The sequence below is a fragment of the Corythoichthys intestinalis genome, chromosome 6 (assembly GCF_030265065.1).
Source record: "Corythoichthys intestinalis isolate RoL2023-P3 chromosome 6, ASM3026506v1, whole genome shotgun sequence".
Lineage (NCBI taxonomy): Eukaryota > Metazoa > Chordata > Actinopteri > Syngnathiformes > Syngnathidae > Corythoichthys > Corythoichthys intestinalis.
This window is the reverse complement of record NC_080400.1, coordinates 3,162,661-3,188,438: the sequence shown is the minus strand read 5'-3', so window position 1 is coordinate 3,188,438 and position 25,778 is coordinate 3,162,661. Positions and strand designations below refer to the sequence as shown.

The 25,778-nt window shown below is 39.9% G+C and overlaps 2 protein-coding genes across 3 annotated transcripts in view; one reads left to right on the top strand and one right to left on the bottom strand.

Annotated features, from left to right (window-relative positions):
- The window catches only part of shkbp1 (SH3KBP1 binding protein 1), a 61,713-nt gene that overhangs the window by 30,065 nt on the left and 5,870 nt on the right, over window positions 1–25,778 (bottom strand). Inside the window, exons 1-2 of one of the 2 annotated variants that reach the window (XM_057838718.1) lie at window positions 3,464–3,723; window positions 1,221–1,274 (exon numbers count right to left, since the gene is read on the bottom strand). In XM_057838718.1, coding sequence (XP_057694701.1) covers window positions 1,221–1,274; window positions 3,464–3,519 — 110 coding nt within the window. In that variant the 5' untranslated portion in view covers window positions 3,520–3,723. Of the gene's footprint in view, window positions 1–1,220; window positions 1,275–3,463; window positions 3,724–25,778 lie in introns of those variants that run through there. The other variant, XM_057838719.1, reaches the window with a different exon arrangement.
- Window positions 9,020–25,310, top strand: LOC130917384 (P2Y purinoceptor 14). Its single transcript, XM_057838724.1, has 2 exons — window positions 9,020–9,140; window positions 19,671–25,310. Exon 2 carries the CDS (start codon window positions 19,673–19,675, stop codon window positions 20,669–20,671), a length of 999 nt encoding a protein of 332 aa, XP_057694707.1. The 5' UTR covers window positions 9,020–9,140; window positions 19,671–19,672; the 3' UTR covers window positions 20,672–25,310.

Sequence of the window (25,778 nt, the reverse complement as noted above, 5' to 3'; positions counted from 1 at the left end):
TTGAGTTCCATAGTTAGGAGGGAATCTCACGAGATAACTTAAATAAACATTCTACTTTAACCGCTGGGCGCCTCAACTGGGGGGAATCTCATACCCTTGGGGGGGGGGGGGGGGGGTCTCACGAGTTTGGGTGGTGCGTTTTCGTGGGGGCGAGGACTGGCCACCCGCATCAGATGTGCCTATAAGAGTCGGGGGATTCCCCAACCCCCCTGAAGTCTGCCAGATGATTACGTACGGGTCGCTTGGTTTTGTTCCTTTGCCGGAGCGTTGGCTCCCCGCTCATTTGTCAACGGAAAGCGATTTTCATTGTTAAGGAACGTTTGTTGTGCTGTAACGGTAACGCGGGGATTCTGGGATTGTCAAACTAGATCTAACGTCATCGTTACCACTTGTGTTTTGCTTGCCTTTGTGGGATTGTAATCAATAAATCTCATTTATTCTTCATTTTCTGATCAATAAATATCGTCTATTGAGCAAAAGTGTGCTGGTTGCTGACTCACCGCGAACCCGGAAATTTTGGAAAACAGTGTCCCAAAGATGTATTTATGTCTTTTACGTTTTTTTTTTCCAAAAGAGACATCTCTGGGTTCTGTTTCAATTTAGCGCCAAAGAACAAAGCTGAAAATCCATTTTAAAGCAATAAAACTGGCCACTGGAGGGCAGTAGAACATTTGGTAAGACCTGCAACCCGATTCAACGGCAACGAACGGCCAAGCCGCACGGCTGCGGCGCCGGCGGAAGATGACCGAATGGATGCCAGGCGGCGGACGACCGAGCAAAACGACCGGGACCACTAGTGCAGCGGTCGATGCCTTTGAGTCCGTGCTGCTCGCGAGCAGAGCCCACAGAGACTCAAATAATTCATCTTTATGAGACAGGCGGCGATGAGGGAAAAGTTTAACCGGCTGTCATGGCCGGAACAGCGTCATCTTTCAGTTAGTTATGTGTAAATAAATTGTTACTTTGCTATCAAAAGCGCTACTTGTCTTGTTGTTTATCTTATTTTGTAAAAGGAAAACATTATTCAGATGTTTGGGATGTAACTAAAGTAAAAAATAGCTGTGTTTAAGTCAAAGTTATGTTTGAAATGTATGCTTTTGGAAAAAGCTCAATTTCTGTTTTTTCATCAGAAATTGGAAAATTGCTCAAACTAAGCTATTTTCTAATGGTGCTGGGAGTGAATGAGTTAATGTATCCTGCCGTTTGTTTTGATCGCCCACCTGGAGAAAAAGGAGTCTGGAACCCAGGTAAGTGTCTGGCGGGAAGTGCTGAACCTGGAAAACAAACACATCCTCATGGTGAATGTTGCGTTCTCTTGCCTTATGAGCTTGCCTTGCATAGGAAATGCCAAAACGGTCCAATTTTAAAATAAAAAAGTGATTTTGGCATCATTACAAAGCCATTTTATTTCTAATTTATGCTAGCATGTAACCATTAAAATAGTGACCACTAGAGCAGGGCGGTAAACCGAAAATTTACCGTCACCGAAATTCTTCACGATGACCGACGTAATTTTGACCCCCAAAATTCACCAAAAACTCACCCATTAATTTCTAATGGGATGCCATTGACAGCCATGTACGTCCAAATTTCCCATTCATTTTCAATGGCAAGAAAACATAGGTTCTTATAATTTTTGACTAGCGCTGCAACGATTAATCGATTAACTCAAGTATTTGATTAAAAAAATAATAATAATTCGAATTAAATTTTGCCGCCTCGAGTATTCATTTAATCAAAGTGGCATTGCAATGGTTTGTTTTGAAAGTGTTTGCCTTTAGTTTTATTGATTTGGGTGGATACACTGCCCTCTAGTCTGGCCAATTTCACATGGCTGAATCCAGCTGCTCCCTGTTAAGACCAACATAGGGGTAAGTTTTTGTTTGAGCTAATGTTTTTTTAATGCATTCGTAATTTAGTTTAAAGGTATATTTAGCCATTTTTTGTGGGAATAAGTGTTTGAACTATTTATTAACAGCATTGTAAAAAAAAAAGTTGGCATTTTATAGTATTTAAACTAGCGGACTTGCTATGTAAGTTAGCCAATTGTTCATTTGTTGTACATATATCCTCATTTATTTATATTTTTACACCGTTTGAGGCTCAGGTCAGGTATTTTAAATTTTTTATGTTCCTCATCCGATTACTCGATTATTCAAACTAACTAGTTAATCGATTAATCAACTACTAAAATAATCGATAGCTGCAGGCCTATGTGTGTTATCAAGCGTAATGACAATTTTATGTATGAAATAAGAATTTATTTTTTTCTATAAGACCTTAAGTTTTTTGAGTGAAAGCAGTGAATTTGTTGTTCTTTTTGTAGTCACATCAGATTTCCACAATGCACATCTAAAATAAAGACAATCATTGTCTAAACATTAAGTGAAATGTCATGTTTTCTCATGTATATTTAGAATTGTTCTTTACCTAAAAAAAAAAAAAAAAAAACAAGATTTCATCCGATTACTCAATTAATCAAAGGAATTTTCAGTAGAATACTCGATCACTAAAATATTCGATAGCTGCAGCCCTATTTTGACCATTTACCTTTACAGCTCCTTGACATTCTGTGACCTGATATCAACAGGAAGTGTCCCCAAAATTTCCCCAAATCAACAGGAAGTGACCCCAAAATGTCCCCAGATTAACAGGAAGTGACCTGATATCAACAGGACCTGTCCCCCAAATAGATAACAACAGGAGATGTCCCCCAAATGTCCCCAAATCAACAGGAAGTGACCAGATAGATGCCATCGTAATTTCTCTAGGAATTGCAATTTCTAGTTGGGCGTTATATTTATAACTGTGCCAAAAGCAGTTGTTGCATTTCGGTGGTTTTAGGAGGTTTAAGCCCGCCTTCAAACAAAAAAAAAAAGGGCTCCGTGCCGATCTTTGTCAGGGACTTCCGGCAAGAAAGTATAGCCACTTTCACCCCTGCTTTTGAATGGATGTAAAAGATCTGAGTTGGACTTAAATGGCGTTAGTGACAAAATTATCAAATAATCTTCCACACCTCGCCTATAACTTTCTATGAGGAATTTTGGCATGAATGAAAAGATTTTTTGGGGGGGCAAGTACCAACCTTCGTTTCAATGTTATAACTGGTAATATGTCATAGTTACTGCGTGGCCAATGTAAATAACAGTTCATTTTTACAGTACTGTAGATCTAGTTAGCAAGCCAATTGAATTAAAGAACACGGCTAGAATTTCGCACCGCTCCAATCTGCGTTTAAACTCAATTTTCTGGAATTTAGTCATTCTGGAGAAGCCACAACTTTTGCAAAATATTCGCCTGACTTGGTTTTGCTTCTCCGATTGTGCGACAAAACATTTTAAGGTCCCTAGTTTGAGTCAGGCACAATATGTAAGTGATGGGACGCTGGCTGTGACGTGAAGGCGTCCCACCGACGACGCTAAATGCTAGCCGCTGTTAGCCACCATAAATATTTCCTCCTCACCGCTTCCCGCCCACGTTCAAGTGGATCAAGTCCCCACTCTTCGCCGTGTTAGACATCGTCCCGTCACCTGCCGACGACAGTTCAAACTAAAAAACGACACTTTTAATCCATATTTTGTCGGAGGGAGTCGGCTTCCGGTCGTGTTGTTGCAGCTACTTCCGGAATTGCGATGGAGACTTTGGCGGGAGAGAAAACTTGAAGTGGAGTATTTTGGCTAGGTTGGAAGAGTACGCCGCCAGGGATAATGTGTGTTAGCACTAAAACTTGTGTTTTTAAAAATAATTTGAGCTTTTACAATGTTTAATTTTGTACTTATCCCACTGCGTATATACTGTGTAAGCACAGTCGTGGGCACTGCAGTGTTTGAACATGTTTTTGTGTGTGTGTTTGAGCATGTAGTAGTTTAATGAAAAACAAAATTTGTAAGCTAGCGTGTCACGTATATGTGTTTAAAAAAACAATACTAGATAGCTCTTTTTCTTTTCCTTTGCAAAATTATTTTGGGGGTTTGAATTTTATTTCCAAACTTTTTTATTTTTACTTTCATTTTATTATTTTTTTTTTGCAAACAAAATTTTTTTGAAAGGCAAAAAATCTTGGCGAACCCAATTTTTTTTGGGCCAGTGCAAAGCATTTTTTGTCTTTGAGAAAATATTTTTGACTCTAAATGTGATTTTTTTTTTTTGCATTTTTTTTTTCTAATTCCACGAAATATTTTTTGCAAACACAAATTTTTGCGAGTGTGCTTAACGTTTTGACGAACACACATTGACTTGTAAAACACACCTTTTTAGCCATTTTGATTTTTTTCCCCCAAACACTTTTTCTGTTGCAAACACCATTTTTTAGGGGTGATGCAACCCTTTTTGTCTTTGTGAAAATGTTTACGCTTGAAAAATGATTTTGTGAATATATATATTTTTTTAAACACAATTTTTTTTTTGCGAGTGCACCACATCCTTTGACGAACATTCGTTACACTTTAAAAACACATTTTTTTATGCAAACACAAATTTTCTCTGACGGTAATTTGCCGCCATTTCGATTTTTTTTGTCCAAACAAATTTTTTGTAAACACAATTTATTTTGGGTTAATGCTTTTTTTTTGTCTTTGTGAAAATATTTTTTATGCTTGGAAAATGATTTTGTGAATGTGATTTTTTGTTGTTGTTGCACATTATTTTTTTTTGCGAACACAAATTTTGACGCACAAAAAATTTTGATGAACACACATTGACTTTAAAAATCCGATTTTTTTTTTTTTTTTTTAGCAATTTAGTTTTTTTCCCCCACTTTTTTTTGCCAACACAGTTTTTGGGGTGAGGCAAACCTTTTTTCGTCTTTTTGAAAATGTTTTTTAAACTTAAAAATTGATTTTGCGAATATATATATATATTTTTTTGCATTTTTTTAACTCAAATTTTTGCAAGTGTACAAACATTTTTGATGAACACACATTGACTTTAAAAATACAAAATTTTTATGCCATTGTTTTTTTTTCCCTCAAACTTTTTTGTCTTTGTGAAAATATTTTTTCCCCTAAAAATGATTTTGTGAATGCGTTTTTTTTTTTTTTTTCTTGCACAATTTTAATTTTATTTTTGCGAGTGCACAAAATGTTTTGACGAATACACATTAATTTTTATAAACACATTTTTTTTCACGCTGACGCTAATTTTCTCTGGCAGTAATTTGCCGCCATTTTCATTTTTTTTGTCCACCTTTTCATGATGAAACATGTTAGCTAACAAACGCTAACCCCTTTAAGCGTCCCACTCTTCCACATGCACCAAAAACAGTTTGATAACATGTTCTAAACTGTTGGCTTTCATGTCATAATGTGATAAATTCGGCATTGAATAACTTTTTGCATTACGATGGATAAATTTGACTTGACTTTTTCTTGACAATGAGTTCCATGTGCAGAAACAACAAAAACGTGTACAATATAGAACGCAAACAAACATTGTGTACGTATATTTTGATTTCCAGCAGTGTTGTGTGCGGAGATGTTGTTTCAGCAGAGATGCTCCACTTCCTGCTCGTGTCTTGCGCCGATCGCTTCTTCCTGCCATTCTCCTGCGCAGCAAGGCAGCGTGGGTAGTTGGTCTGGAGGACTTCCCCTTATCTCCTCCGTAGTCAGGTAAAAGAATTGTTTCAAATTTACATTTAGCTAATGTTTTTAAAAGTTTAAAACACGGGTCGCTAACCGTAAAGCCGGGGACCGGTATGGATCCATGTCACATTTGCTACCGGGCCACACAGAAATAACAAATAATTTATTAACCACAGCATTCTGGCCTGTGCCTCTTGGCACACCAATCTGCCTGTCTACTCTATAGATAAAATAATAAAACTGGCTACGATGTCATCATAGAAATCCATTGGGGATTAGCATCTAGCATCATTTTTTTAATATCTACAGTGGTATGAAAAAGTATCTGAACCTTTTGTGAATTTCTCACGTTTCTGCATAAAATCACCATCAAGTTTGAGCTGATCTTTGTCAAAATCACACAGATGAAAAACAGTGTCTGCTATAACTAAAACCGCCCAAACATTTGTAGGTTTTCATATTTTAATGAGGATAGTATGCAAACAGTCATTGCATACTAGAAGGGGGGGAAATAAGTACGTGAAGCATCACACTTAATATCTTGTATTTGTATTAGGGCTGTCAAAAATAATCGCGTTGACGGGCGGTAATTAATTTTAATTTAATCACGTTAAAATATTTGACGCAATTAACGCACATGCCCCGCTCAAACAGATTAAAATGACAGCAGTATAATGTCCGCTTGTTACTTGTTTTTTGGTGTTTGGCGCCCTCTGCTGGCGCTTCAGCCCAAATGATTTTATAGGTTTCAGCACAAGGAGCAAGCATGGTGTAATTATTGACATAAACAATGGTGAGCAACTTGTTTATTTTTTGATTGAAAATTTACCAAAAAAATTTGAATAAAACGAAAACATTAAGAGGGGTTTAATAATTTCTATAACTTGTACTAACATTTATCTTTTAAGAACTACAAGTCTTTCTATCCATGGATCGCTTTAAGAGAATGTTAATAATGTTCATGCCATCTTGTTGATTTATTGTTATAATAAACAAATACAGTACTTATGTACCGTATGTTGAATGTATATATCCGTCGTGTGTGTTATCTTTCCATTCCAACAATGATTTACTGAAAAATATGGCATATTTTATAGATGGTTTGAATTGCGATCAATTACAATTAATTAATTTTTAAGCTGTAATTACCTCGATTAAAAATTTTAATCGTTTGAAAGCCCTAATATATAAATATATATATATATATATATATATATGTATATATCATAACAAACACCGGGGTTTATTTTTGGAATATCAAAAATTGTATTGACAATTTTTCACAGTTACAGTTTTTACCTTTTTGTTAATTTTGGGGGCTTCCCAGGTCACTTCCTGTTGATTTTGGGGAATTTTCGGGTCACTTCTTGTACTTTTTGGGTCACTTTGTGTTCCTTTTTGACTTCATGTTGATTTTGGGGCATTCCCAGATCGCTTCTTTTACATTTTGGATCAGTTTTTGTTGGTTTTGGGGGAATTTGAGGAGGTTTTTTTTTTTTTTTTGGGGGGGGGGGGGGTAAAAAATAACGACCACCAATGAAGAAACGCTAAAAGTGTATAAAAGAAATGTATGAAATTAACCCAAAAATATATATATATATATATAATATCATAACAAACACTGGGGTTTATTTATGGAAAATCAAATATTGCATTTACAATTTTTCATAGTTACGATTTTTACCTTTTTGTTAATTTTGGGGGATTCCCAGGTCACTTACTGTTGATTTTGGTGAATTTCCAGGTAACTTCTTGTACTTTTTGGGTCACTTTGTGTTCATTTTTCACTTGCTGTTGATTTTGGGGCATTTCCGTGCCACTCCCTGTTGATTTCGGATCACTTTTTGTTAACTTTGGCAGATTCCCAGGTCACTTCTTGTACATTTAGGGTCACTTTTTGCTGATTTTAGGGCATTTCGGGGTCGCTTCCTGTTCATTGGTCACTTCCTGTTGATTTTGGGGAATTTCCGGGTCACTTCCTGTTGATTTTGGATCACTTTTTGTTAAATTTTTGGGCACTTTCTGATGTTATTGGGGCATTTCCAGATCGCTTCTTTTACATTTTGGATCAGTTTTTGTTGGTTTTGGGGTAATTTGAGGACATTTTTGGGGTGGGGGGGGTGGGGGTCAAAAATAACAACCACCAATGAAGAAATGCTAAAAGTGTATCAAATAAATGTATGAAATTAACTAAAAAAAAAAATATATATATATATATATCATAACAAACACTGGGGTTTATTTTTGGAATATCAAAAATTGTATTTACAATTTTTCACAGTTCCAGTTTTTACCTTTTTGTTAATTTTAGGGGATTCCCAGGTCACTTCTTGTTGATACTGGGGAATTTTCGGGTGACTTCTTGTACTTTTTGGGTCACTTTGTATTCATTGGTCACTTCCTGTTTATTTTGGGGCATTTCCGTGCCACTCCTTGTTGATTTTGGATCACTTTTTGTTAAATTTTGGGGCACTTTCTGATGTTATTGGGGCATTCCCAGATCGCTTCTTTTACATTTTGGATCAGTTTTTGTTGGTTTTGGGGGAATTCGAGGACGTTTTTTTTTTTGGGGGGGGGGGGGGAGTGGATAAAAATAACAACCAATGAAGAAACGCTAAAAGTCTATAAAATAAATGTATGAAATTAACTAAAAAATATATATACAGTGGGGAGAACAAGTATTTGATACACTGCAATGGGAAGACCCATTGGCAGTGTATCAAATACTTGTTCTCCCCACTGTACATATAATATCATAACAAACACTGGAGTTTATTTTTGGAATATCAAAAATTGTATTTAAAATTTTTCACAGTTTTTACCTTTTTGTTAATTTTGGTGGATTCCCAGGTCACTTCCTGTTAATTTTGGTGAATTTCCGGGTCACTTCTTGTACTTTTTGGGTCACTTTGTGTTCATTTTTCACTTCCTGTTGATTCTGGGGCATTTCCGTGCCACTCCCCGTTGATGTCGGATTACTTTTTGTTAATCTTGGCGGATTCACAGGTCACTTCTTGTACATTTAGGGTCACTTCTTGCTGATTTTAGGGCATTTCAGGGTCGCTTCCTGTTCATTGGTCACTTCCTGTTGATTTTGGGGAATTTCCGGGTCATTTCCTGTTGATTTTGGGTCACTTTCTGATGATTTGGTGGTATTCCCAGTTCTCTCCTTGTACATTTTGGGTCGCTTCCGGTTAATTTTATGGCATTTCTGGTCACTTATGTTGTTGTCACTTATTTTGGGGGAATTGAGGATTTTTTTTTTCTTTTGGTGGTAAAAAATAATGACCGAAATGACCAATAATGTTTGTAAATCTGACTGGAAGTCAGTGCCTCACTCACCACACGCCCCTGATCCCATGAAACAGCTCTCCATTGGCTCTTTCGCAGATTGATATGTGGAATATATATGGACTCTGGCGTGGCTCAGGCGAGAGTGGGCGGGACATGGGACGCCCCCGAAGCAAAAAGGACGAGACACAATGTGAAAATGACAGAAATGTGAAGACGAGGCAAAAGCAAAGGAGAGACAACCGTCTAGAGTCGTCTTGCGTTTGTGAGGTCAGTAGACTCCTTGGTGTGCTCTAAAATTTGTTATCGCTTCTCCGGCTAAGAGTTGATGTAGTATCATCAGACTCATGCAAACATATTCAGAGGTGGGCAGAGTGAGAGGCTGCAGTAGAGTTACTTCAAAATAATATTACAAAAGTAAACGTACTCATCTGAAAAACAATCAAATAGAAGTAGAAAAGGATTCGGTGTAAAGAATACTCAAGTAAAGACTTATATTGAGAGTAACTGCTTCAAATGTCAGTTTTTTTTTTTTCAAAGAATGTTTTTTTTTCCTCAGCACAGCACCATCTACAGTATACGAACTGTTATTGTTATACTGTACTGCTGTATAACCTATTACGTGACCATTTTAGGCCAAAAAAGGACACAGAAGTCATCAAATTCTGACGAGAAAAATCGACAAAAATGAAACATTACCGTACAAAGAGCACGAGTGCCCTCTAGTGGAGAAATCATACAGTATTTCCTACCATGGTAAAAACTGGCAAAATAGAAGTTGAAATCTGAGCTTTTCAGTAATATTTCAGCAGTACTCTATGTGAATGGCTCATTTTCTTACGGCGCTTTAGAGACGCCACGTGATTGAAAAGGCCGGCGTGATCATAGGGCTTCCAACTGTAACCTGTTGTGCATGTGACTGTATTGTTACATCTAATTGGTATAAAAGAGTCATGTGATTATTGTTTCATTGGTGGGACTAGTATAGCCTTTTTTGGCAACTTAGGTGAAAATAACGTACAAAGCGTTACCAGGGAATGCCCCAAAATCAAACAAAAGTGACAAATGAACAGGAAGCAACCCAAAATGTACAAGTAGAGACCTGGGAATACCCCAAAATCATCAAAAAGTGCCCCTAAATCAATAAAAAGTGATCAGAAAACAACAGGAAGTGACACGGAAATGCCCCAAAATCAACGGGAAGTGACCGAAAAATGCCCTAAAATCAACAGTAAGTGACCAATGAGCAGGAAGTGGCTCAGAAATCCCATAAACGTAGCAATAAGTGAACCAAAGTGTACAAGAAGTGACCTGGGAATCCCCCAAAATCAATGTCAAGTTCAAAAATACCAAAAATAGATCCTTAGGTAGACATTTGTAAAATTACCCAGAAATAAGGAGAGAAGACATTCAGTTTTCTTGGCCAAGGAGAGCAAAAGAGTGACTAGTGACGGTCACCAAAATTGATCTAAAGAAAAAAATCCTCCTTGGTACATTTATTTAGGGGTTTGTCCTAATACAAAATGGGTGCCGCCCTGAGGGAGGGGGAGAGCAAGCTGGAGACACCCATGTGATTTTTATTGGATATGTGTGTGCATGTAGGTGGAACTAAGTGAGTACACGTGTGTAAGCAAAGGCTCATGTAAACAATCATGTAAACAGTCAAAATGACCCAGACACTTCAGTTGTGCAACGCTGCGGCCATGGAAGATGTCCTCGGATGGAAAATTGTCCTCGAAGGTCTAGACTTAAGTCCAGACACCAGGTGCTGAAGATGTCTCAGAAGGTTTAGTTACGCAATGATGCGGCCATGAAGCAAGGCAGTTGTCATTCCGACCCTCTTTTACTCTTTGTAACACTTAAGCATTATACTACAACCTGGTATAGCAAGCAATGATCATTTACTGGTTATATTAATAAGAAAAATATGGCAATATGTATTATTTATGGTACATATGAGCACAAGCAAATATTCAATCAATCAATCAAGCAAATACTTAATCAAACCTCGATAATTACCTCAACAATCAACAAAAAGTGATCCAAAATCAACGGGAAGCAATCTGAAATGCCCCCAAAATCAACAGGAAGTGACCAATGAATAGAAAGCAATGCGGAAATGCCACAAAATCAATATGAAGTGACCCAAAATGTACAAGAAGTAACCTAGGAATCCCCATAAATCGTCAAAAAGATCCCCCAAATCAATAAAATGTGATCTGAAATAAACAGGAAGGGGCTTAGGAACGCCATGAAATCAATTGGAAGCCACCTCTGAAGAGGAAGTGGCTCGGAAATGCAATAAAATCAATGGGACGTGACTAGTTAGTAGGAAGCAACCCGGAAATGCCATAAAATCCAAAATATACAAGAAGTGACCAGTGAATGCCCCAAAATCAACAAAAAGTAATACGAAATTATTAGGAAGTGATCATGAAGTGCCATAAACAACAGGAAGTGACCCAAAATGTACAAGAAAACTAACTAAAGTGATCCGAAATCGACAGGAAGTAGCCCGGAAATGGCCCAAAATCAACAAATAGTGACTAACGGGCAGGAAGTGGCTCAGAAATGCTATGAAGTCAATGGGAAGTGACCAATGAACAGGAAGCGACCCGGAAATGCAGTAAAATCAGCAAAAAGTGACCCAAAATATAAAAGAAGTGACCTGGGGAATCCCCCAAAATCAACACAAAGTGATTTGAGATCAACAGGAAGTGACCCGGGAGAGCCCTAAAATCAACAGGAAGTGACCAGTGAACAGGAAGCGACCCGGAAATGCCATTAAATCAGTAAGAAGTGACCGAAAATGTAAAGGAAGTGACCTGGGGAATTGCCCAAAATCATCAAAAAGTGATCCAAAATCAACACAGGAATGCCCTAAAATCCAAGCGACCTGAAAATGCACTAAAATCACGAAGAAGTGAGCAAAATGTAGTGTCCTGGGAATGCCCCAAAATTAACAGAAAGTGACAAATGAACAGGAAGTGATTCGGAAATGCCATAAAAACAATAGGAAGTGACCCAAAATGTACAAGAAGTGATCAGGAAATGCCCCAAAAAAATCAACAAAAAGTGCTTGAAAGCAACAGAAAGAGACCCATAAATGCCATAAAATCAATAGGAAGTGACCCAAAATGTACAAGAAGTGACCTGGGAATACCACAAAATCATCAAAAAGAGCCCCAAAATAAATTAAAGGAATCTGAAATCAACAGGACTGGCTCGGAAATGCGTGGAAATTGACGGGAGGTGACCAAAATGTACAAGAAGTGTCCTGGGAATGTCCCAAAGTCAACAGAAAGTGACCAATGAACAGGAAGGGACCTAGAAATGTCTCATAATTAACAGGAAGTGACCTCGAAGTGCCATAATATCAAAAGGAAGAGACCCAAAACGTACAAGAAATGATATGGGAATCAACCAAAATCAACTCAAAAGTGATCCGAAATCAACAGGAAGTGACCTGGAAATGTCCCATAATCACCAGGAAGTGACCAATGAACAGGAAGTGACCCAGAAATGTCCCATAATCAACAGGAAGTGACTCGGAAATGCCATAAAATCAATAAGAAGTGACCCAAACCGTACATGAAATGAGATGGGACGCAACTAAAATCTACTCAAAGTTATCCGAAATCAACAGGGACTGATCTGGAAATGTCCCATAATCAAAAGGAAGTGACAATGACCAGGAAGTGACCCAGAAATGCCCTAAAATCAACAAGAAGTGATCAATGAATAGGAAGCAACCCGGAAAAGCCGTGATATCAGCAAGAAGTGACACACAATGTAAAAGAAGTGACCTGGGGTATCGCCCAAAATCATCAAAAAGTGCTCCAAAATCAATAAAAATTGATAAGAAATCAACAGGAAGTGACTTGGAAATGCCATGAAATCAATGGGAAGTCCCCTGTGAAGAGGAAGTAGCTCGGAAATGCCATAAAATCAACAGAAAGTGACCCAAACCGTACATGAAATGAGATGGGACTCAACTAAAATCTACTCAAAGTTATCCAAAATCAACTGGAAGTGACCTGGAAATGTCCCATAACCAACAGGAAGTGACCAATGAACAGGAAGTGACACGGAATTGCCCTAACATCAACAGGAAATGATCAATGAATAGGAAGCGACCCGGAAAAGCCGTGAAATCAGCAAGAAGTGACCCAAAATGTAAAAGAAGTGACCTGCGGAATCGCCAAAAATCATCAAAAACTGCCCCAAATAAGAAATCAACAGGAAGTGACTCGTGAATGCCATGAAATCAATGGGGAGTCCCCTGGTAAGAGGAAGTAGCTCGGAAATGCCATAAAATCAACAGGAAGTGACCCAAAACGTACAGGAAATGACATGGGAATCAACCATAATCAACTTAAAGTGATCTGAAATCGACAGGAAGTGACCCGGAAATGTCCCATAATTAACAGAAAGTTACCTGGAAGTGCCATAAAATCAAAAGGAAGTGACCCAAAACGTACAATAAATGATATGGGAATCAACTAAAATCTACTCAAAGTTATCCGAAATCAACAGGAAGCGACCCGGAAATGTCCCATAATCAACAGGAAGTGACCAATGAACAGAAAGTGACCCAGAAATGTCCCGTAATCAACAGGAAGTGACCTTGAAATGCCATAAAATCAACAGGAAGTGACCCAAAACGTACAGGAAATGACATGGGAATCAACTAAAATCAACTCAAAGTTATCCGAAATCAACAGGAAGTGACCAGTGAACAGGAAGTGACCCAGACATGTCCCATAATTAACAGGAAGTGACCCAAAACGTACAAGAAATGATATGGGAATCAACTAAAATCTATTCAAAGTTATCCGAAATCAACAGGAAGTGACCCGGAAATGTCCCATAATCAACAGGAAGTGACCTGGAAATGCCCTAAAATCAACAGAAATTGCCCCAAAACCAACAATAAGTGACCTGGAAATGCCCCAAAATCAACAGGAAGTCACCAATGGGAAGTGAAACAGGAAGTGAACCGGAAATGTCCCGTAATCAACAGGAAGTGACCAATGAACAGGAAGTGACACAGAAATGTCCCATAATTAACAGGAAGTGCCCTGGAAATGCCATAAAATTAAAAGGAAGTGACCCAAAACGAACAAGAAATTACATGGGAATCAACCAAAATAAACTCAGTGATCCGAAATCAACAGGAAGTGACCTGGAAATGTCCCATAATCAACAGGAAGTGACCCGGAAATGTCCCATAATCAACAGGAAGTGACCTGGAAATGCCATAAAATCAACAGGAAGTGTCCTGAGAAATGCCCTAAAATCATCAGAAATTGCCCCAAAACCAACAACAAGTGACCTGGAAATGCCCCAAAATCAACAGGAAGTCACCAATGAACAGGAAGTGAACCGGAAATGTCCCGTAATCAACAGGAAGTGACCAATGAACAGGAAGTGACACAGAAATGTCCCATAATTAACAGGAAGTGCCCTGGAAATGCCATAAAATTAAAAGGAAGTGACCCAAAACGAACAAGAAATTACATGGGAATCAACCAAAATAAACTCAGTGATCCGAAATCAACAGGAAGTGACCTGGAAATGTCCCATAATCAACAGGAAGTGACCACAGAACAGGAAGTGACCTGGACATGCCATACAATTAAAAGCAAGTGACCCAAAACGTACAAGAAATGACATGGGACTCAACTAAAATCTACTCAAAGTTATCCGAAATCAACAGGAACTGATCTGGAAATGTCCCATAATCAAAAGGAAGTGACCAATGAACAGGAAGTGACCCGGAAATGCCCTAAAATCAACAGGAAGTGATCAATGAATAGGAAGCGACCCGGAAAAGCCGTGAAATCAGCAAGAAGTGACCCAAAATGTAAAAGAAGTGACCGGCGGAATCGCCCAAAATCATCCAAAAGTGCCCCAAAATCAATAAAAATTGATAAGAAATCAACAGGAAGTGACTCGGAAATGCCATGAAATCAATGGGAAGCAGGGCCGGCTCAGCCTATACGCAGACTACGCAGCTGCTTAGGGCCCCTGACCACTAGGGGGCCCCCTAATCTGGCAATTGTTTAATTTATGTTCTATTTTGTTTACTACAGTTTGCTTTATTTGACTTTTGTGAGTTTTGATACTTGATTACAAGCTTAAAAAAATAAAAGAGCTTCCTTAACTTCTTTCTTTTGTCTTTTAGAAAAAGGTTTGGTGCGATTTACTGTCAGTACTGACAATCATTTGGGGTGAGAAGTTTGAAGTATGCAGTGCAACAAAATTTGATTAATATACAAAATATGGATGTCTGCCTTGGATTGCATGTATGGGTTTCACAGTAGAATGTGATGAAATGGTGGGCCAAAAATATGGGCCCCTTTGCATTATTTCGCCTAGGGCCCCCAAATGGCCTGGGCCAGCCCTGATGGGAAATCCCCTGTGAAGAGGAAGTAGCTCGGAAATGCCATAAAATCAACAGGAAGTGACCCAAAACGTACAAGAAATGACATGGCAATCAACTAAAACCTACTCAAAGTTATCCGAAATCAACAGGAAGTGACCTGGAAATGTCCCATAATGAACAGGAAGTGACCCGGAAATGCCCCAAAATCAACAGGATGTGTCAATGAATAGGAAGCGACCTGGAAAAGCCATGAAATCAGCAAGAAGTGACCCAAAATGTAAAAGAAATGACATGGGAATCAACTAAAATCAACTCAAAGTGATCCGAAATCAACAGGAAGTGACCTGGAAATGTCCCATAATCAACAGAAAGTGACCAATGAACAGGAAGTGACCCAGAAATGTCCCATAATCAACAGGAAGTGACCTGGAAATGCCATAAAATTAACAGGAAATGTCCTGGGAAATGCCCTAATATCATCAGAAATTGTCCCCAAAACCAACAAAAAGTGACCTGGAAATGCCTCAAAATCAACAGGAAGTCACTAATTAACAGGAAGTGACCCGGAAAGGCTGTAAAATTAGCAGATGTTAACGCAAAATGTACAAGATTTCAACATTTATCATTCGCCGCATGCCCCTCTCTGTCCAAATGGATTCAACGTGTATCGCTGTGAATGTGACGACCTCTGTGGGAATCTGAACTGAATTATGCTTCCGTGGCTTCCGTTTTCAGACGTCTGCTTTGACTAGACCGCTGTCCTTACTGGGTCACGACGACGGATAAAAAAATGCTGATGGGAAAGATGGAATTAGAAAGTATTTTAAGTGTCCGGCTGCTTCACGTCAAATGGGGAGCTCCAAAATAACAACAAGAAAACATGGGCTAATGGCTGCCATTTATCACGCGTTCAAGTGTCGCCGACGAGGTGTTCCACCGCGGTGTTTGTCCACCCGTGCGGTCGGCGGAAGAAGGAAGTATGTGTTGGCCGGCCATCAATCACAAGCGTGCGCAACAGACACTTCACAAATGAACACTTGGCAAGTTAACGGGGAATTTTGTTTGCTAGAGTCGGAATGTCAACTTCTATGCTTTTGCAGTTTTTTTTAAACACCGCTTAACTCCTTGGCTTGCATTGACGTCGATAGATGTCCAATCTATTTAAAGCGGGAGAGTGTCCAAGAATGAATGTTCGTTCATTTGCTTCCTGTCTATACTGTCTATTACAATTGACGGCAGATGCATTAAAAGACGATTCATCGCCCCTACCAACATGGCTTCAGGGCGGCCATGTTGGTAGGGGCGACGTTCCCATCAAGTTCAATGCATAGACATTCAATATACTGCGTATGTATACAGTGCCCTCCATAATTATTGGCACCCCTGGTTAAGATGTGTTTTTTAGCTTCTAATAATTTTTTTTCCCATTCAAATAATATGGGACCTTAATGGAAAAAACCTTCAATACAAGTGCATTTATTCAGTGGGGAAAAAATCCCACATAAAGAAATAATTATTTGACATCAAATAATGTGTGTCACAATTATTAGCACCCCTGGTGTTAATACTTTGTACAACCCCCTTTTGCCAACAAAACAAGGTCTAGGGACTGAGATGGCCATGGGAGAAGCTTGATTTTGTGTCTGGTGAACCATTTCTGTGTAGATTTGGCCATATGTTTAGGGTCATTGTCTTGCTGAAAGACCCAGTGACGACCCATCTTCAGCTTTCGGGCAACAGCAAATGTCCTGGTATTTCAAAGCATTCATGGTGCCATGCACCTTAACAAGGTTCCCAGGGCCTTGGGAAGCAAAACAGCCCCACAGGATAACTGACCCACCCCCATACTTCGCAGTGGGTATGAGGTGCTTTTCAGCGCATCTTTCATGGCACACCAGACCCACTTAGAGTGTTTGTTGCCAAAAACCTCAATATTGGTCTCACCTGACCAAAGCACACGGTCCCAGGCTTCAACTGGGGCTTCAACTGCCAAAAAGCTAAATCTTGGTCTAATCTGACCAAAGCACACGGTCCCAGGCTTCAAAAGATGGCACAAAAGGCAAATGATGTGGAAGCATGAGTAATGATGTGGAATTAGCTGAAATAAAGTTAAATGACGAGGTTTAATGTGGAATTCTGGGGAGTAAATTTAAATTAAGTGGATTGTTGTAGAAGCATGTGGAATGATGTGGATTAAAATGGAATGATGCGGGATTCTGGCAAATACGGTTGAATTATATGAAAGCATGTGGCATTATCTGGAATAAAATCGAATGATGTGGATGAACATGGAATGTTGTGGAATTCTGGCAAATACGGTTGAATGATGTGGACGCATGTGGAAACATGTAGAACGGTGTGAAATTATCTGGAATAAAGTTGAATGATGTGGATGAGTGTGGAATTCTGTGGAAAAAAGTTGAAGGATGTGGAATTCTGGCAAATGCTGTTGAATGATGTGGACGCATGTGGAATGATTTTGAATTATTCGCAATTAAGTTAAATGATGAGGGTTTAATGTGGAACTCTGGGGAATAAAGTTCAATACATTGGATTGTTGTAGAAGCAATCGGAATGATGTAGATTAAAATGGAATGATGTGGAATTCAGGCAAATACCCCTGAATGATGTGGAAGCAGTTGGAATGATGTGGAATACTCTGGAATACGGTTGAATGAGTTGGATTAATATAGATTATTGTGGAATTCTGGCAAATGCAGTTAAATGATGTGGATCTACGTGGAAGCATGTGGAATAATGTGGAAACATGTAGAACAGTGTAAAATTATTTGGAATGAAGTTAAATGATGTGGATTAATGTGGAATTATGTGGAATAAAATGAAATAAAGTGGATGAGTGTGGAATTCTGTGGAATGAAGTTAAATGATGTGGAATTCTGGAAAATATTGTTGAATGATGTGGAAGCATGTGAAATTATCTGCAATTAAGTTAAATGATAAGGATGTAATGTGGAACTCTGGGGAATAAAGTTCAATGAATTGGATTGTTGTAGAAGCAATCGGAATGATGTAGATTATGAATGATGAGGAATTCTGGCAAATACCGTTGAATGATATGGAAGCATGTGGAATGATGTGGAATACTCTGGAATACGGTTGGATGATGAGGAAGCATGTGGAATGATGTGGAATTATCTGGAAAGAGTTGAATGATGTGGTAAAGCGGTGTGAAATAATTTGGAATAAAGTTCAATGATGTGGACACATGTGGAATGATGTTGAATTATTTGCAATTAAGTTAAATGATGAGGGTTTAATGTGGAACTCTGGGGAATAAAGTTCAATGAATTGGGTTGTTGTCGAAGAAATCGGAATGATGTAGATTAAAATGGAATGATGTGGAATTCTGGCAAATACCGTTGAATGATGTGGAAGCATGTGGAATGATGTGGAATACTCTGGAATACGGTTGAATGATAAGGAAGCATGTGGAATGATGTGGAATTATCTGGAAAGAGTTGAATGATGTGGTAAAGCGGTGTGAAATAATTTGGAATAAAGTTCAATGATGTGGACACATGTGGAATGATGTTGAATTATTTGCAATTAAGTTAAATGATGAGGGTTTAATGTGGAACTCTGGGGAATAAAGTTAAATGAATTGGATTGTTGTCGAAGAAATCGGAATGATGTAGATTAAAATGGAATGATGTGGAATTCTGGCAAATACTGTTAAATGATGTGGGAGCACGTGGAATGATGTGGAATACGGTTGAATGATGAGGAAGCATGTGGAATGATGTGGCATTATCTAGAAAAAAGTTGAATGATGTGGTAGACCGGTGTGAAATAATTTGGAATAAAGTTCAATGATGTGGACGCATGTGGAATTCTGGGGAATAAAATTGAAGTGGATGAATGTGGTAGCATGTGAAATTCTGTGGAATAAAGTGGTATGATGTGGAATTCTGGCAATTGCTGCTGAGTGATGTGGAAACGTGGAATAAAGTTAAATGATGAGGGTTTAATGTGGAATTCTGGGGAATAAAGTTCAGTTAAGTGGATCGTTGTAGAAGCATGTGGAATAATGTGGATTAACATGGAATGATGTGGATGAATGTGGAAGCCCGTTAAATGATGTCAAATTTTGAAAGAGTTGAATGACGTGGAAATGAATTGAATCTATGAAATAAAAGTTGAATGAAGTTCATTTTGCCACTAGGGGGCAGTGTGGTAGAGAAGTAAACATTGACAGTAACATTGAGTAGTAGAAGTCCCGATAAAGCTTTAATATACAGATGACACGTTTCTTCCGCCTATGTACGTGCTCTATTAAACACTATGTATTAGAGATGATGTTGCGACAAAGATGAAGATTGACGGCGATGGATGTCCAAGTCGGGTATCCATCGCCTTCTACGCCAGCATTGTCATCACTGTCTTCTTCTCAGGGATGGATCCTTTGAACTCCACCCATTTTCCCAGCAACCAATCAGACGTGAGCAGCGTCTTCACGCATCGGGTGCTCCCTTGGCTCTACTTTGTCATCTGCGCGGCGGGCTTGCCGCTCAACGGCGCGGCCGCCTGGATCTTCTTCCGGGTGCCCAGCGACTCGGCGCTGGTGGTCTACCTGAAGAACATGGCGGTGGCCGATCTCCTGATGCTGGCCACATTCCCCTTCCGGGTGGCGGTGGAGCTGGGCCTGGGCGGCTGGCGTCTCCGGGCGCTCACGTGCCGCTACACCTCGGTGCTATTCTACACCTCCATGTACGTGGGGATCCTTCTGATGGGCCTCATCAGTCTGGAGCGCTACGTGAAGATCGTCCAGCACACCGGTTCCGGCCGGGCTCACTTCCTGCAAAACGTGGGCCCGGCCCGGGTTCTGGCCACGCTGGCCTGGAGCCTCCTGATCCTGTGCGCACTCCCCAACGCGGTGCTGACCAGCCGACCGGCCGACGAGGAATCATCTCGCCACTGCATGCGGCTGAAGACTCCGCTTGGTGTGCAGTGGCACCGGGCGTCCACGTTCTTCAGCGTAGGCTTGTTCTGGCTTACCCTGCTGGTTCTGGCCTTCTGTTACTGGTCCATCACCCGCCAAATCTACCGCTCCTACCGCCGCGTCCGGCGCGACGGTGCCGATGTCCGGCGCAAGTCCAACCGCAGCATCTTCTGCATCCTGGCCGTGTTCTTTATCTGCTTCGTGCCGTACCACGTCTGCCGCGTGCCCTACACCCTCAGTCAGATGCCGGAGTCCGGATTCGGCCGGGAGTCGCGCTTCCTTCTCTTCCAGGCCAAGGAGGCTACGCTCTTCCTGTCCTCAGTCAACGTCTGCCTGGATCCCGTCATCTATTTCCTCATGTGCCAGAAGTTCAGAGAGTCTCTGCTCGGGCAGATCTCAGGAGGGGACAGAAGCATCTCCATCACTGCCGCGCCCAGTCTCAGCAATATTTAGAACCGGGGAACATCTCAGAATCGCGGGAAGTGAGGGAACAAGGGATGAAGCTGAGGATACGCCTGAGGAACCGAGGAGTTTGACTAAGCTCAGTGAGATGGAGGAGAAGAACTGAGGAACAAGCAAAGACACCATGGGAGGAAGTGATGCAAAATAGAAGGAATAAGGGGATGTATGATGAGTAAGGGACGGAACAGGAAACAAACGGAAGATTAGGTGAGAGGAAATGTGACAGGGCAATAGGAAGTGAGAAAAGGACACTAAGAGCTAAGGGAACATTGTCATGGTTTGAGTTGGGCACAAATTTAAAAGAACCTTAGTGCCGGCGATCCCAATTCGTCCCCCTTGACCAGGTCAGGACTCCAACCCAGCGCCACAGGAGGGCACGGTAACCGCTAGGCTAAAAGCCCAGGCTAGCGGCAGTAGCAGTGTGCTCTCTTGAAGGCATCAGGATTAAGGTTCCCACGGCATACAGCCAAAAATACGATACCAAAAGCAAACAGATATGGTTGTGGAATCATTCATAATTAAATCACATGAATTCCCCCTAAGAGCCACTAGGGGGCGACCAACGCATTGCATATAAAACCGACTCCAAAACTGGCCCGAGATCAAGAGGAAGTGGCCCAATTCAACAGTAAGTGACCCCTAAATGGCCCAAAATCAATAGGAAGTGCCACTGAAATGTCCCAAAAAAACAACAGGAAGTTACCCCCAAACTGAGCCCAGATCAATAGGATGTGAGCCAATAGCAGGAAGTGACCCAGAAACCATATCAATAGAAAGCAAACCAATATGAATAGGAGGTGACCTCGAAATGCCTTAAATATCAACAGGAAATGACCTCAAAATGCCCAAACATTAACAGGAAGTGACATTAAAAAATGACCACAGATCAACTAGAACTGAACAGATAACAACAGGAAGTGACCCTGACAACCCATTCATCAATAGGAAGTGACCTAATATGATTAGGAAGTGACCCTGAAATGCCCCAAAATGAAATGGAAGTGAACCTGAAATCCCTCATATCAATAGAAACTGGTAGTAACCCTAAATACACCAAAATCAACCGGAAGTGACCTCAAAATGCCTAAAACATCAACAGAAAGTGACCCCGAAATGCCTCAAAAATCAAGAGGAAGTCACCCCCAAAATGATCCCAGAACAACAGGAAGTGACCCGTTATCAACTGGACCATGAAATACCTGCAAATTAACAGGAAGTGACCCACTGTCAATAGGAAGTGACCCCAAAATGGCCAAAAACCAACAGGAAGTGACCCTAAAAATGACCCCAAATAGACAGGAAGTGACCTGATAACAACAGGAAATGACCCCCAAATGTCCCAAAATCAACAGGAAGTGATGCGATATCAACAGGAAGTGACCCAGAAATGCCCAAAAATCAATAGGAAGTGACCCTAAAAATGACCCCAAATCAACAGGAAGTGACCTGATAACAACAGGAAGTGCCCCCGAAAATCAAAAAGAAGTGATGCGATTTCAATTGAGAATTACCCTGAATTGCCCAAAAATCAATAGGAAGTGAGCCTCAAAATGATACCAGATCAACAGGAAATGACCTGCTATCAACCGGACCATGAAATACCCACAAATTAACAGGAAGTGACCCAATTTCAATAGGAAGTGACCCCAAAATGCCCAAAAACCAACAGGAAGTGACCCTGAAATCCCCCCAAATCAACAGGAAGTGATGCGATAGCAACAGGAAGCGACCCCCAAATGTCTACAATTAACAGGAAGTGACACGAAATGCCCCTGAATCAATGGTAAGTGACCCAATATGAACAGGAAGTGACCCCAAATTGCCCAAAAATCATTAGGAAGTGACCCTCAAAATGTTCCCAGAACAACAAGAAGTGGCCCGTTATCAACAGGACCATGAAATACCCACAAATTAACAGGAAGTGACCCTGATATGCCCCAAAATAAACAGGAAGTGACTCCAAAAATGACCTTGAATCAATGGGAGGTGACCCAATATGAATAGGAAGTGACCCCGAAATGATCCCAGAGCAACAGGAAGTGACCAGTTATCAACAGGACCATGAAACATTGAATACTCAATGTCATCAGGAAGTGACCCAAAAACACCTTAAAAATCAACAGGAAGTGACCCTGAAATGCCCCAAAATCAACAGGAAGTGACCCCAAAATGCCAAAAAAAAAAAAAAAAAAAAAAAAAATCAACAGGAAGTGACCACGAAATGCTTAAAAATCAATAGGAAGTTAACCCCCAAATTATCCCAGATCAACAGGAAGTGACCCAATGTCAACAGGAAGTGACCACGAAATGCCCAGAAACCAACAGGAAGTCACCCTGAAATGCCTCAAAACCAACAGGAAGTGATGCGATATCAACAGGAAGAGACCCCAAAATGCCTAAAAAAAATCAACAGGAAGTGACCTCGAAATGCTTAAAAATCAATAGGAAGTTAACCCCCCAAAATATCCCAGATCAACAGGAGGTGACCCAATGTCAACAAGAAGTGACCACGAAATGCCCAGAAACCAACAGGAAGTCAGGCTGAAATGCCGCAAAATCAACAGGAATTGATGCGATATCAACAGGAAGTGACCCAAAAATACCTTACAAAGCAAGAGGATGTGACCAAGAATTGCCCAACAATCAATAGGAAGTGGCCCCTCAAATGATCCCATATGAACAGAAAGTGACCCATTATTAACCGGACCATGAAATACCCAATAAAATTAACAGCAAGTGACCCAATGTCAATAGGAGGTGACCCCAAAAATCAACAGGAAGTGACCCCGAAATGCCCCAAAATCAACAGGAAGTGATGCGATATCAACAGGAAGTGACCCTAAAATGCCTGAAAAAAAATCAACAGGATGCGACCCCAAAACGCCCAAAAATAGGAAGTGACCCTGTAATGCACCAAAATCAACAGGAAGTGATGCGATATCAACAGGAAGTGACCCTAAAAATGGACACAGTTGACCCGATAACTACAGGAAGTGACCCCCAGATGCCTAAAAATACCTAATAAAAATCAACAGGATGTGACCCAGAATTGCTCAAAAATCAATAGGAAGCAACCCCTCAAATGATCCCATATCAACAGGAAGTGACCCGTTACCAACTGGACCATAAAATACCCACACTCTAACAGGAAGTGACCTAATGTTAACAGGAAGTGACTCTAAAAATGACCCCAGATCAACTGGTAGTGCCACCAAAAATGTTCCCAGATCAACAGGAAGTGACCTCGAAATGCCTAAAAATACCTTTAAAAAAATCAACAGGCTGTGACCCAGAATTGCCCAAAAATCAATAGGAAGCAACCCTTCAAATGATCCCGTATCAACAGGAAGTGACCCGTTATAAACCGGACCATGAAATACCCACAAACTAACAGGAAGTGACCTAATATTAACAGGAAGTGACCCTGAAATGCCCCAAAAACCAACAGGAAGTGACCCTAAAAATGACCCCAGATCAACAGAAAGTGACCCCAAAATCAACAGGAAGTGTTGCGATATCAACAGGAAGTGATCCCCAAATGCCTACAATTGACAGGAAGTGACTATGAAATGCCCAAAAATAAACAGGAAGTGACCTAAAAATGACCACAGATCAACAGGTAGTGCCACCAAAAATGATCCCAGATCAACAGGAAGTGACCCGATAACTACAGGAAGTGAAATGCCCCCATACCAATTGGAAATAAACCAGTATGAACTGGAAGTGACACCAAAATACCCCAAAATCAATAGGACGTGACCCCCAAAATGATCCCATATCAACAGGAAGTGACCCATTATCAACCTGACCATGAAATACCCACAAATTAACAGAACGTGACCCCGAAATGCCCCAAAATCAATGGGTAATGACCCAATATGAACAGGAAGTGACCCTGAAATGACCACATATCAATAAGAAATGAACCAATATGAAGAGGAAGTGACCCTTAAATGCCTTAAAATCAACAGGAACTGGCGCAATGTCAACAGGAAGTGACCCAATGTCAACAGGAAGTGACTCCGAAATGCCCAAAAACCATCAGGAAGTGACCCCGAATCAATGGGAGGTGGCCCAATATGAACAGGAAGTGTCCTTTAAATGCCCCAAAATCAACAGGAAGTGGCGCGATATCAACAGGAAGTGAATGCCTCAAAACCCAACAGAGAGTAACATGATATTCCCACCATCCCTGCAAAGCTACCATTTTCTACTTCATACCAAGTTGTTTTTAGCCAGTCTTTTGTTTGAAATCCAGAGTTTTGTTTTTGGTCAGTTTGATGAAACATTTTGGAGTTAGCACCACCCTGCAGACCCTCCCTTCCATATGTTGGGGTCTCAGTCTACCTTGTTCTTTGCCTGCTTGCCCAACATGAGAGCAGGATGAGGCTTCATCTGCTGATTCTTTCATTCTTTTGTCCATTTTGTGTATTTTACTGCCCTCTAACGGACTATGGGAGTACTGTTTTTGTAACCGCAAGAGTCTGTATTATACATTACGGCCTACAGAGAGCAGTGTACTCACGCGAATTGACATAAAGCCATGAAGTATTTTTGGACACTTTCAAAATAAAACACTCGGCCCACAGAAGCTGGTCAAATGATGATTTGCTTTCCAAATAAAGGGGTTTTTAAGCAGAAAGAGGCTCTGTTAATCATTGTTAACGGTTTTATTTTCTTATTTTAATACGATTTCAACTAAAATGTATGGTTTTTTAAATACTAAATAAGCTTTTTTATTTGAATTTAGAAAATACTTGAAAGCTACTTTTAATTTTTAAATTGTAGACTGATGTTTTTCAGTGTATTTTTAAATTTTTATTTACTTGTATTAAAAAAAAAAAAAAAAGTCATTGTTTGTAATTCATATTCAAATCATTTTTTTAAAGTCATGTTTTTCAATGTATTTTCTTTAAAAAAAATGGTTTACTCATTTAGTTTACAATAGTAATATCATTATTGTCATTTTTATTCAAATTGTCTTTTATTTTTTTATTTATTTTACTAGATGACTTTTAATTTGAATTTAAAAGTCTATAGATCTTTTAAATGTATGCTATTTTCAAGCAATTATTATATTATTATTCTTATATATAAT